The sequence below is a fragment of the Ictalurus punctatus genome, chromosome 12 (assembly GCF_001660625.3).
Source record: "Ictalurus punctatus breed USDA103 chromosome 12, Coco_2.0, whole genome shotgun sequence".
Classification (NCBI taxonomy): Eukaryota; Metazoa; Chordata; class Actinopteri; order Siluriformes; family Ictaluridae; genus Ictalurus; species Ictalurus punctatus.
In genome coordinates this window covers 13,558,594-13,572,476 of record NC_030427.2, presented here as the reverse complement: position 1 = coordinate 13,572,476, position 13,883 = coordinate 13,558,594, and the positions used below count along the sequence as shown (strand labels likewise).

The following is a 13,883-nucleotide window of genomic DNA, read 5'->3' as shown; positions in this document are numbered from 1 at the left end:
AAAATCTACTGGAAAGCCTTCTCAGGAGAGTGGAGCTTAATATAAGGGTAACGGGGGACTAAATCTAGAACAGGATTTTTAGCAAGCACATATGAATTTGATGGTAAGGTGTCCACATACTTTTGGCTATTAGCAGGTGACCAAAAACCTGAGATGAAAATGAGGGTGTGTATATAACAAATTGGGCGTGGCCAGTCTGTGGGAAATTAAAGGCTTGTCAGTGTTTGCATTGCATTTGTAATTCACGTCACAGACAGCAGAGGGCATGAAAACTTTTAAACGGCTTTTTTAAAGAGTGACACTGAAGGTTAAACTGATCTGGTAGTGAAATGTTTGTCATTTCATGGTTACTAAAAGGCATGCTTGCGTATGCTAACCAACAGAGGGCAATATGATGTTTTGATTATTTATATCTTCCTGTAAATAGGACAACCTCTAAAGAATGTGTTCTAATATCTTTTGCATGTAGGACAGAGATTCCTTTCGGTATTTCCAGGAGAAGACGTTCTGTGTTTCAAAATACCAGATCTGGAGCAAAACAAAACTTTGGCGTGTTGTGTTAGACAGTAGAGTGATGATTTGATTATTCGAATAGCAAGCTGATATTAAACAAATTTTGTTGTTGTAACAAAATTAGGACGCATCATAACACGTAAACATGAGAGGACTTCCTGGAACATACACCAGGTTGAACATTTGCATTCACCATACAACTGTTTACTGACAGGCTGTTAAGCATACTGTATGACCAGCTGTTACTGTTCCTATTGTATAAGTGATAAGCCTGTTGTAAAGCCGTGCTCTATTTCAGCACAATAATAATACTATTTTGTGTAAGATAACTCCAGGCTAACAGTAGCAGTCCAGTGCTCCGTCTCTTGCTTAAGTCTTGTCATGCAAGGGATGCTAATTATAGGCTGAGTGGTGCACAGGGTGGCCTCATGTCTAAAAGTGAAGAACACACAGGCGTGCTGTCATCCAGGCCTCAGTACAGACTCATAGCTAAATCTATGAGTGGAGCTCAGGCTAAAAGTGGCTCTCTCGCAGTGACTGGTTTATGCTTACGGCTTTGTTAAAACGGGACTGTGCGTCTAGGCATGGCTGCAATCATTCATGCTTCTATGACAAGATGTTAGGTATTCAGGATGTGTGGCAGTCCTTCTCATGTCTTAACACATGACATAGGCATCAGCCGTCATTTATTCTACATTCCATCAGGGCTGTGTTCAACAGGTTTCTGAGAAGATTCCATATGAACAACCTCCCGCTGTGGTATTCACGAGTTCACAGAAGTCAAAATTGCTTGTTTGTGATGTAATCTCTCAACATGGCAGGAGCACGGTAGATCTAAAGATCTATATTTTAATTTATGTGAATCATTTAAATCATCATTTAAATTTTGTAATAAATTATTTTGTGCTGCTATAGGAAACAAATAAACCTCGGCCAACATGAAGCAGACTTACTTTTGCTACCTCGTGGCTGATTATTTTCCTCAAACAGCATGTCCCGAAATATTTTATTACTCTTATACAACACCATTTCTTTCATTAATTAAAGTCTGGCACACCATACTTTTTACTATAGCACATTTAGAAAAAAAAAATGCATAAGACAACCTGTTGTGACAAACATTATGACAACGATTATTACAATTACTTCTAACATAATGACAACTTATGACAGCATATCATATCAGGAATGACTGGTGTATGGCATGGTGCAAGTGCTGCCAATGATTCTATATTGATGATGCCCAATTTTGTATTATCTGTCTTAGCAGAAAAAGAATCATAAGACAGAATACCAGTCATTGCAAGCATTTTGATATTTGGCGGTTGCCCAGGAACAGAGTTCACATGAGTTTAACCACTTTAATGAGTATATCATATGTTTGAGTTCCAGTGTCAAAAGCATACATTCCCAATTATAATTTGAATACACCATGTTTTTAGATCCATTACAATGGAACAGAATATATATTCAATAAAACATACTGAATCTATTAATGAATAGAATAGAGTAGTATCGAATATATTCAATAAATAGGACAGTGGGTAGAATAGAATAGAACATATTCACTAAAATAGACATAGAGTTAATAAAATTTATTAAACAGAATAGATGTATAGTCAGTAGAATCTAATCACATTCACTATAATATAATAGCATAGAACTAGAAAAATATAGTATCCATTCATCAGAATAGCATGTGCTCATTAGATTAAAATTCTATTAAAATGGAATAGAAAATAATATATGCTAATATATTCAATAAAATAGAATACTGTTTCATTAGAATCAAATTCAATAGAATATAATCTAGTCTATTGAACAGAATTTGATCCTAGGGTGAGGAAAGAAAAAAGAAATTCACTAGAATAGAAAGAATACTTTATTCATTCGGATAGAACTATAGTTAATAGAATACAATAGAACTGCAATCACTAGAACAGAACTAGCACAATATAGACTTTATTTATCAGAATCGATTATTTAGTGCAATCAAATTCTATTCACTATAATACAAATGGATATCCTTATTAGAAAGATGAATGGAATAGAAAATAATATGGAATATATTCAATACAATGGGAATACTATATTCTATACTATATATAATACTATAGAACGGAATTGTGTTCAATAGAGTAGAATCACATTCACTAGAATAGAATATTATGTTCACTAGGACAACATTTTAGTCAACTGAATATATTCGTTACATATATTGTTTAGTAGAATGAAATTATTCCCACTGGAATAGAATGGAATTATATTCAATAAAGTAGAACTGAGAGTAATATATAATATATGTGTAACAGAATAGAATAGAGGATCAGTCAGCCAGAAATATTTAGCCGAGCTGTGAACTGAAACAAAACATACTGTACATGCATCCCCCACATGAAGGCTTTGTGTGTGTGTGTGTGTGTGTGTGTGTGTGTGTGTGTGTGTGTGTGTGTGTGTGTGTGTATGAAAGAGAGAGAGATAGAGAGAGAGACTGGGGGGCGGGGTTGGAGTGAGTGAGTGAGTGAGTGTGGAGTGAGTGAGTGTGGTGCTTTAACGCTGCCATATACTCTTGTTTGTCTAACTGCAGCTTGGTGACTAATGTTTAAAAATGTCCACTTACCACACACAGAGCCTGCTGAGTGATGAGAGCCTCTCACTGCTGTTCACACAAACAGGACCCCCCCCTTTCTCTCTGTATCTGTTGTATCTGTTTCTCTCTCTCCATCTCCCTCTCTCTCTCTCTCTCTCTCTCTCTCTCTCTCACACACACACACACACACACACACACACACACACACACACACACACACACACGTCAATATTTTAATGCATATTAAATCATAAACAGACATCTGCTACACTTGAACAGTTTTTAATCATCTGAACATAATTATTAGAAGCCATTATACAAAATGAAATCAATGCTGGCTAACAGTAGCCAAATAGTTATCTGAAAACCACTAATTTCAGAGTGAAAAATTGTAAACAGAATCTGGAAGGAAAAACACCAGCTAGACTTGAATGAATTCAGAATCTAAGGCATCCTTGAAATGAGATCAGGAAAGATTTCATATTGCACCTTTAACATATTTCATTGAATTAATCTTTAATTCAGGTCAGATCACTTATTCGTTTGACTAAAACATTTGTTGCAGGTACTGCCTTTGCAATCATTTCCTTTAAACCTCTCTCATCATCTTTTTTTCTCTGAATGAATTGTAACACCTGTTTTCTGCCAGGCTTAGTGATCTCTGACCTCAGCATAGTCCAGACTATGTGGTTCTAACACGCCGTAACACGACTCTCCGTAGCATACACTCCCTCGACCCTTGTCGTGCATGTGTTTGTATTTGTGTGCGTGTGCGTGTGCGTGTGTGTGTGTGGGTGTTGGCACATAGTGTCATCGTTGCTTTTCCTGCTATTTTGTATGGCCTTATCCAGCTGAGTGGTTGTCGTGGTAACACCACAGGGGAGGATATTTGATTTGCAAATGTTATACGAACACAAGAATAATGAGGAGAAGTGAAGGGAAAGGAGCTCGGATATATTAATGGGGTAAAGCAGTGCATGAAACTGATCAATGAATAATTATTTTTCTGATACAAATGATTTTTATACCACGGTGCTGTTGAATTCTCCATTCTGATTGGTCAGAAAGTGTTCATTTTCCACACCAGTAATTCTGACTGTAGTTTATTCAGGTTTATATTAATGCACTCGTTCTAATATGTTATCATTTCTATAGTTACAGTTTACACACACTGACTCACAACATGATCTGAGAACTTTTGTTTTCTAAAAGGAAGTTTTCCACAACAGGAAAGTCTTCAGTTTGTGCTTTTCTTTCTTTTCTTTCTTTTTTTTTTTTTTTTTTTGTAGTTATGACTATTTATAGCTGCTCTAAAGTGAGTGATAAAAGGAACAAACTTGTTTTGTGGTCTTTCCACAACGTTAAATGTAACTACAAACGGATAAAAATGACAATATGCTCTTTAATTAATTAAAACATTGTAGTTGTTGGCAAATTGCTATGTTGGAAGAGAAGTAAAACAATTCAGGACATGCTGTTATTGTAAAATAATCACCTTCAGACTCCGCTTCATCGCACCAGTTTGTTGATTATTTTCCTATTTCAGCATGTGGTATGTGCAGGGTGTTCTTCTGTCAAGGACGCTGATGTTGACTCAGCCCTCTAATCTGCCACAGCGTTCCATTTCACCAGAACATATTAAATATTAAACTGTTGATATGCTGTTAATGTTAAAAGGAATGCACACATGCACAACCCACATGCACATATACACACACACATATACACACACACGCACACCCGCACACAGTGTACAGTCAAACGGATCTTTATTATCCACTTTTACACACATAGGTAAACTTTCTGGTTGATGCAAATGAGCAAGGTCAGCAGATTATTCCGGTGTGTAACCACTCCTCCTCATCTTCTTCGTCCTCCTCCGTGTTCCCGTTCTCCCTAGGAAGTGAAAGGCTCGTCCTCATCCACTCGCAGGCTCACAGATCAAAGGAGCAAGGGATCATCGGAGAACCAGGTGTCCAATCAGAGTGAAGAGATGAGTGACTGTGAGTACCACACTGGACTTCTAGTTTTACTTTGATGAGGATAATGATGATGACAGGAACTATGCCGTGTTCAAAATGGCACTGCGAGTTTGTTTTGTAGTGTGTGTGTGTGTGTGTGTGTGTGCATGTGTGTATGCATGTGTGTGTGCGTGCGTGCGTGTGTGTGTGTGTGTGTGTGTGTGCGTGTGTGTTTTCAAGGTGACATGATTGAAGTCCCATCTGTATTTCTGTGTGACATGTTGACAAGTGTGATGACATGCCAGGCTTTATGTGTGTATATGTGTGTGCACGTGCACACATAATGTATATTATCCCATTATCATAATGTTTTGCTCTGTTACGCTACTATTACGGTTTAATTTATCTGTTATTTAATCTCAAATACAGTCTTTACACACATTTTCTGATTGTTTTTAGAGTGCGTGTGTATGTGTGTGTGTGTGCGTGCTTTTGTACATGTTTAAGCATGAATGCATCCTAGTAGCATGTTAGCAACTCAGCAGCTTTGAATGATTTAGAGGCTTTTAGATTTAGCTTGTTATGTGAGGTGACGTGTTGTGTGTTAAATTTAAGCGTGTCTGAACCACTGAGTCACACGTCTTTCTAATCTGCCCATCAACTCTGCTTTTAAATAGATAAACATGTTTATAATGTTTCACTTACATGAAACAGTATGCTTGCACATACACACACATACACACAAATCATATTTTTATCAGTAAGTGAAATCAAATCAGATGCTGAAGCTAGAAAACTGTGGTGTTATAGATTTAACATTGGCATAAATATTGTAATATTTATTACAATAAATACAAAATAAATACAAAAATATTTATTTTAAAAAATATACATTGTTACACAATGTAACTAATATGTACTGATGTATAAGGAGATTTACATTAAGCCCTGGTCTTGAGTTAATAATGAAAGCTTTCATATGTACTGTAACATATGAAACTATTTTATGTCAATAGAGATAGGGTTGAATAAAGTGAAAAAGAACAAAAGAACAATAGGCCTAAATATGCCTAGAATTCTTCAAAAGCTTGAGTGCAAATGTTTACATCTTCCAGGGTATATTGGTAAGAAAATTGTAAAATGTATATATCTTTTTTTAATTAAAAAAATATATAGAAAAGAAGTGCTTAGTGGTTAGCGTGTGTGCCTCACACCTCCAGGGTCCGAGGTTCGATTCCCGCCGGGGCCATGTGTGTGCAGAGTTTGCATGTTCTCCCCGTGCTGTGGGGGTTTCCTCCGGGTACTCCGGTTTCCTCCCCCAGTCCAAAGACATGCATGGTAGGCTGATTGGCATGTCTAAAGTGTCCATAGTGTATGAATGGGTGTGTGTATGTGATTGTGCCCTGCGATGGACAGGCACCCTGTCCAGGGTGTACCCCGCCTTGTGCCCGATGCTTCCTGGGATAGGCTGCAGGTTCCCCCGCAACCCTGGAAAGGATAAGCGGTTGAAGATTAATGGAGAAAAGAAATGGAAATTAAACTAAATGAATAACGATTCCAGGAAGTTGTCTCAACAAGACAACCATCCAAAAACATATATAAAACAAACTTATAAACTTTTAAACTGGAATATTTATATCATGTTCAGAAAGCATCCGTTCAGTATTAATATTTTAATGTACACAGTTTGGCCATTTGTGCCATATGTAATATTGAAGGAACATCTGTGAAACCTAAAACACTGGACATCTTGTACCTTTAAATGAAAGGTCCTCATTTTGTCCAAACCTTTGCGCTCGTCTGTATGTATATACAGATGTCTACTTACAGTATCTCACAAAAGTGAGTATACCCCTCACATTTGTGTAAATATTTGATTATATCTTTTCATGTGACAACACTGAAGAAATGACACTTTACTACAATATGACCAGTATGAGGGAGTGTGAGAGCGATGACACCAAATTTAACACACCTGCTCCATATTCACACCTGAGACCTTGTAACACTAACAAGTCACATGACACCGGGGAGGGAAAATGGCTAATTGGGCCCAATTTGGACATTTTCACTTAGGGGTGTACTCACTTTTGTTGCCAGCGGTTTAGACATTAATGGCTGTGTGTTGAGTTATTTTGAGGGGACAGCAAATTTACACTGTTACACAAGCTGTACACTCACATCACATTGTAGCAAAGTGTCATTTCTTCAGTGTTGTCACATTAAAATATATAATCAAATATTTACAGAAATGTGAGGGGTGTACTCACGTTTGTGAGATACTGTATTTATGTTTACAGTGTGTTTATTTCAGAAATGGAAAGTTTCAGTAGACACTATATTTTTCCTCAAATTATTCAGGCCACTAGGGGGAGCTGCTCCTGTCCTGAAATAATAATTTTAAAAAATAGGAACATTTATTTTAGGTGAGATAGAAAGAGAAATCATTTCTTCTGTAATTAATGTTCCTGACTCAGAGCATTAGCACTCATTATAGACTGCAAGAGTGGGTTAAAGTGCTGATTAAAACAGTGATCCAGTGAGAACCTGTGCTTCTTCTACATCCTATATTTATCAAATGTGTATTGTGGTGGACTGTAAAGTGGGTTTGTCTGCACGGTTGATCAGGTCATGTGTCAGAACCTATAATGGACTTTATGGCCTAGTTCATTCTCATGACATCATTTGTACTGACTCGGTCTTCCTCATACAACTAGCACAGAGGTTAGAGATCTAACTGGCAAGTTAGTAAACTAGCAAGCTAAGCTGCTGATCAGTGAGCTAATATGAGCAGGAAGCATGTGTTCTTAAATGTGGGAATGCATATTGTTATAATATGAATACAGCAAAACTCTTAGGTTCACTTTGTAAACATAGATTTGATTATTTTATAAATGTATTCGATAATTTATCTTTTATGAATGAAAGCACTTATGGAATAAAATACAACTGTTATAGAATAATAATCAGTGGCAGTGCAGTGTTATGTGATGGAGTTACTGTTACTACTACCCCTAAAGTTGATTATTTTCCTATAACAGCATGCCCCACAGTAATTTACCAATGATTGTAATATTTTATTTATTAAAAAAGGACAGAATTTTAGAGTCATAGTTAATATTTTGTAACCTTTATGACCTCTTGCAGCTATAAATAGTCATTCCCTCACAGCCTCTCTATTTTCTCTCTCTTAAAACAAAACAAAAAACCCAAAACAGCTCTTGATGTTACATAGAAACCACAAAAGCACAAACTCTGCTGGCCTGAGGATGACATAAAACAAAGCGTTTGTTACAAAGCACTCTTACTGGAGAGTCCTTCCATAAATGTTAAATAAATGCCTCCGAACAGAAAATTTCAAAACAATAATTGTACACATTTTTTAAAATTCTGTTTCTGCGGTGTATCATCCATACAAGCTCCTATTAGAACGTATTACAACAAGCACTTTATGATAAACACTTGAGGAAATTAGTAGTTGCTGTAGCTTTTATATGCTTCAGAGAACATAGCAAATAAGTAGTAGAAGGTATGCATTGACATCACTTTCCCGCCAGAACACGCCCCCTCGGCCGGAGTGAGTGGCAAAACATCAATCAAAATGGCTGCTTTTAATAGGGGAAGCTGCGAAAACGCTAGTATAACTAACGATTATCAGCTTAAATTAAAGGCAGTTGGACTCGCCAGTGACCCTTACAACTTGCCCAAGAACCTGTGGTCCATGGACGTTGGCATGTGGCCAGAAATTGGTACCTGATTTCAAGGCCGGGGAAATACACTAAGCAAAGCCTGAAGGCAAACAAAAGCCTTCACACTTGGTCCTACTTCCAGGCGGGATTTGTTGGAGAAATTAAAATGGCAAGATCACAAATAAACATTCTGGTTGTATGTCCAAATATTTTAATTTTATTCTATAATTTTACCTGCTAACCCGTAAGCTAGCTAGTCCTACTTAGTTTGTAGCTAACACCACTTCCACTTACTAACGTTATATACTTGTAAAGGTAAAACACAGTCAGAGAATGAATGAATGAGCCCCCCATTATTCATCAATGGAAATAGGCAGCGTTTAAAAAGAAATATGTAGGAATTTATTCATCATTGTACAACATGAATACCACATGAAAAAAGAGCTTACACTTACACTGCTCCACTTTGTAAAAAAAGACTGCATGGTTTTTTGGCACTCTGTAAAAAGATCGCTCTGAATTCTTGTTGAATCTGGTAGCACAGTTGATCACACAACAGCTTTTTCACATTTTAGATGTGTTTTCCTGTGTTTTGTGGAATTCACGCTGTATATGACTGTATGCTGCCACTCAGTCTTTTTGCCACTCAGTGGACATGACCGCGGCGAGTTCCGGTTACCGTGATGTCACGTGCATTCCCTCTATATAAAATCATTTAAATATAGCTATTGATGGGTCTTATATACTATGTGTCTGTGTGTGTGTGTGTGTGTGTGTGTATATGTATGTATGTGTGTGTGTGTGTGTATATATATATATATATATATATATATATATATATATATATATATATCAAAAACACACACATACATACATATACAGAGTATATATTTGTATTTTTTTTTATAAAACTTGCATAATCATCCTCATTTACTGACACTCACTAACGGGAACTCCCAGTGAGTGATTACTGAAAACTCTTCCTGCGTGTATATTTAATTTGTCAGTCCTACTTAAGGTGAGCATGACTAAACCTGATGTCTCAGACCATGTGTGTGAGTGCATGTGAGTGTGTGAGGTATGACTGACTGACACTGTCTCTCTCTATGACTTCAGGTTAAGGGCATGTCTGGTAGCTGAGCTAAAAAAGGGCCACCATGCTCCTGATGCTGGTCATCTTTTTTTAAAGGGGGGGGGGTGCTGGGAGAGGGGGCATGGGGGTGTTTCTCTAAAATAAAACCAGCTGTCTCAGTCTTCGGCCATTCTGAAGTGAACGGGACAGAAATCAGGAGCTGGTCTCCAACACTCATACACTCTTTCACACTCAAAACCAGGCAAGGCTTAGCGAGATAGCTGGAATCTCCAGGTGGGATCTGTATCATCCAAGTGACTCTGTATCAATATTGTCAGTGATCAAGCTACATAAGGTGAGTACCATTTTACTGAGATGGAGCAGAGAGTATAAAACACGTGGCATCTAATGTGTTGGACTAGATTTAAAAATACACCTACAGTTTGCAGTGTACTTGAATTTAATAACATATCATATCCTACAATACTAAAATAACTGAGAAGAAATTGTGACGCCTGAGCATTTTCAAGTTCTTCCAGTTCTATTCACATTTAATCTAGTCGTTTCATTTTTAGCACGTAACACCAAGTCTGGTAATTGGTGTTCAAATGAAATACTTCATTTAGCGAGTGCTGATTAACTACGCATGGTGCGTTCACATGTTGCGCTCTCACTGAAAATGAACGTTAATGAGCCGGATTTGCTTGAGCACCAAGTAATGAAAGATTACACAGTGTTTAAAAAGTGAATGAGAGTTTCAATTGTTTTTTGAGCTCTGGAACACTAAGACCTTGTATCTGTGAGTGAATTTAAACTAGCGATGGTTATAGGGCTGGATTTATTTCAACTTTCTATAAATGACATCGCAAAAAAGGTACAAACACAAATTCCACCCCACAATCCAACCTGAACCTTCATCTGTTTTTTATATGACCATGTTGACTTTTTTTTTTTTTTTTTTTTAATGTTTCACTTAAATCTTATATGTTTTAATTAAATTTTGGGACATGATTGAGAAAGGAAATGGGATCCAAGGAAATTCTATAAAGCTGCAAAGAAAAGAACTTATAAAAGTTTCATTTGGATGTCTCAAAATGGGGCCCGTCTCAAATGGCTTGTATGTCCGAGACTGTGTGAGTGTGCTCAGAATAGAGACGATCTCTAGAAATATCAGAGAGAGACAGGGATACTTAAGAGCCCTTTAATTATTTTCAGTCTTTTTTTGCTTATAATGAATGTGATCCTTATAATAAGGATAATAATAAAAATAATAGTAATTGAGTGTAAATAGATTAGTATGGCACTGAATTATGGGACAAGAGGAATTTAAATACAGAGGATTGAAAGTGGAGGAGTGGAAATACATTCTCACGCTTCTGACTTTTAGGAAGTTCCATGTCCAGGAAGTTCTTCCTCTGAAACATGATGCGGAGCAGGATTTAGATTTTTACTCCACAGCATTGTAATGCATCTAAGCTTGATATCCTCACTACCCAGAGCACTCGGATTTTCATGGTATGTGAGGACCTGATATTTGTGTGTGCGATCTGTCTCTGCATCCCTCCATCCTTCTGTTTAAAGAGTGTCGTGTGTCCTCTACGTTTCAGGTGTAGAGTTTCTGACCAACTGCCACTAAAACCTGGTCTATTCGAGGCCACATTTCTCTCTCTCTCTCTCTCTCTCTCTCTCTCTCTCTCTCTCTCTCTCTGTGCCTGGATAGCTTTACCCTGACATGCTCTAAATAGCAGCCCTGTTAAAATTAACAGCCTGGGGAACATATCTTTGTCACATGATGCGCTTGCAGTGCTTAACTGATGTAAGAGCATGCGGGTTTATGACACAGTAATGGCGAGCGGCCTAAATCTGTAAGCACTTAGCCATCACTTTTTAAAAAAATACATTTTCAGATGTTAATGACATCTGGTTATTCTTATTACAAAATACATACCGCTGCTGCTCAGTGTATTAGAGCCATTTGTTGCAAAAGATTTCAAAGGTTAATCTAAAATCTTTGTGGCAGTGATGAAGTTAATCCTCTATATATTTGGGGTGATTGATGGAGCTGACTCACGTTTCCATTTTTACATCAGCATCCCTCATACCAAATACCTCAATAATCCTGTAGGTCTAACCATAGTTAGAGAGAGAGAGAGAGAGAGAGAGAGAGAGAGAGAGAGAGAGAGAGAGAGAGAGAGAGAGAGAGAGAGAGAAAGTAAGTACAAGAAAAAGAAAGACACAAAAGGGAAGGAGAGATACAGACAGTGGGAAACAGAAACTGAGACAGAGTTAGACAGAGAATGAGAGAGAGAGAGAAAAACAGAGAGAGACATACAGAAAGAGACACACAGAGAGAGAGAGAGAGAGAGAGAGAGAGAGAGAGAGACAGACAAAAGGAGATACAGAGGGAGAGAGAGAGAACTAGAGTTAGAGACAGAGAGAGAGAGAGGCAGTGAGAAAGTCAAAGAATGAGTCATAGAGTAAGACAGAATGTGATAGATAGATAGATAAATATATAGATAGATAGATAAATAGATAGATAGACTGTATTGATCACATGAGGGAGATTGTTACTTTTTTTAAATAATGAGATAATGAGAGAAAGAGAAAGGGGGAGAGAGAGAAAGTACAAGAAAGAGAAAGACAGAAAGAGAAGGAGAGATACAGAAAGTGGGAGAGATGAAAAGAAAGAGAAAGAGAGTGAGACAGAGTTAGAGAATGAGAGAGAGAGAAACAGAGAGGGACAGACAGAAAGAGACATGGAGAAAGAGACAAAGAGAGACAAAGACAGAGAAAAAGAGAGATACAGAGAGAGAGAGAACTAGAGTAAGAGACAGAAAGACAAAGACTGAATCATAGAGTAAGACAGAATGTGAGATACATAGATAGATAGATAGATAGATAGATAGATAGATAGATAGATAGATAGATAGACTTTATTGATCATGCGAGGGAAATTGTTACTTTTTTAAACAATGAGATAATGAGAGAGAGAAAGAGAGACAGAAAGAAAAAGTGATATACAGCGGGACAGATAGTGGGAGACAGAGTGAGAGAGAGAACTGAGAGTGATCAAGAAAGACAGAGAAATAGAAAGCTGGACAGAGAGGGAGACGCACACAGATACAGAGAGAGACAGAGAGAGATACAGACAGAGAGAGAGAGACAGAGAGCGACATGGCACATGCTGTAATGAAATATTATGCCATTATGAAGTGGGAGGTTTTGTATGGGAGTTAGATCGAGTCATTTCTTTCAAAATACAATAAAAATGCATATCATTCATCTAAGAAGTAGTTCAGACGTTGGACTTCTGATGGGAAGGTCATAACATCAAATCCCAGCACCTCCAAGCCCCCACTGCTGGGCCCTTGAGTAAGGCACTTAACCCTCAACTGTATACAAGTTATATAAATGAGATGATTGTATGTGGCGCTGGATAAGGGCATCTGCCAAATGACATAAATGTAAATCTCATATGACCTCATACTCATGAGCCAAACCAAACTACGTGGTGTCCCACTGGTCAAAGAACCTGACTATAAATCAAGACAAGCTCTCGTTCTGTTGTGGTTCAGCCCAATTAAACGCTGTACCTTATACAACTACCACTGAAGTAAATCTTCGAACTGGTATACACTTTGAACATTGTGTATAGATTGGAGATTCAGCATCATGATGGCTCAAAAAAAATCGTGTTTGTATTCCAGCTGCAGGCAGCATAGGCATTTTATTAGGAGACCCTGAAGGTGAAGTCGAGACCGTCCCTCTGAAAGAACGACTGGCCTTGTACCAGGCTGCCGTCAGCAAGGAGGAGAAAAGCCCTGCTAGTGTGGTAAACACACACACACACACACACACACACACACACACACACACACACACACACACACACACACACACACACACACACACAGAGCTATCAATTTACAGCTTCCAGGGTAGGGAGACGAGAGACAGGGTTCTGCTTTCCTCTGCCACTTCCTGGTTAATATTTATCACTGTGTGAACTAATCTAAGAGAAAGGGCCTTAGAGAGACATGTCACTCTTATTGTTTTTC

The 13,883-nt window shown here is 37.7% G+C and overlaps 1 protein-coding gene across 5 annotated transcripts in view; it reads left to right on the top strand.

Annotated features, from left to right (window-relative positions):
* The window catches only part of xirp2a (xin actin binding repeat containing 2a), a 39,055-nt gene that overhangs the window by 12,411 nt on the left and 12,761 nt on the right, over positions 1–13,883 (top strand). For 3 of the 5 annotated variants that reach the window (XM_017482030.3, XM_017482032.3, XM_017482031.3), the window contains 2 exons: positions 5,004–5,106; positions 13,533–13,657. In XM_017482030.3, the coding sequence (XP_017337519.1) occupies positions 5,004–5,106; positions 13,533–13,657 (228 nt within the window). Of the gene's footprint in view, positions 1–4,791; positions 4,898–5,003; positions 5,107–9,998; positions 10,181–13,532; positions 13,658–13,883 lie in introns of those variants that run through there. The other 2 variants (XM_017482033.3, XM_017482034.3) reach the window with 2 other exon arrangements.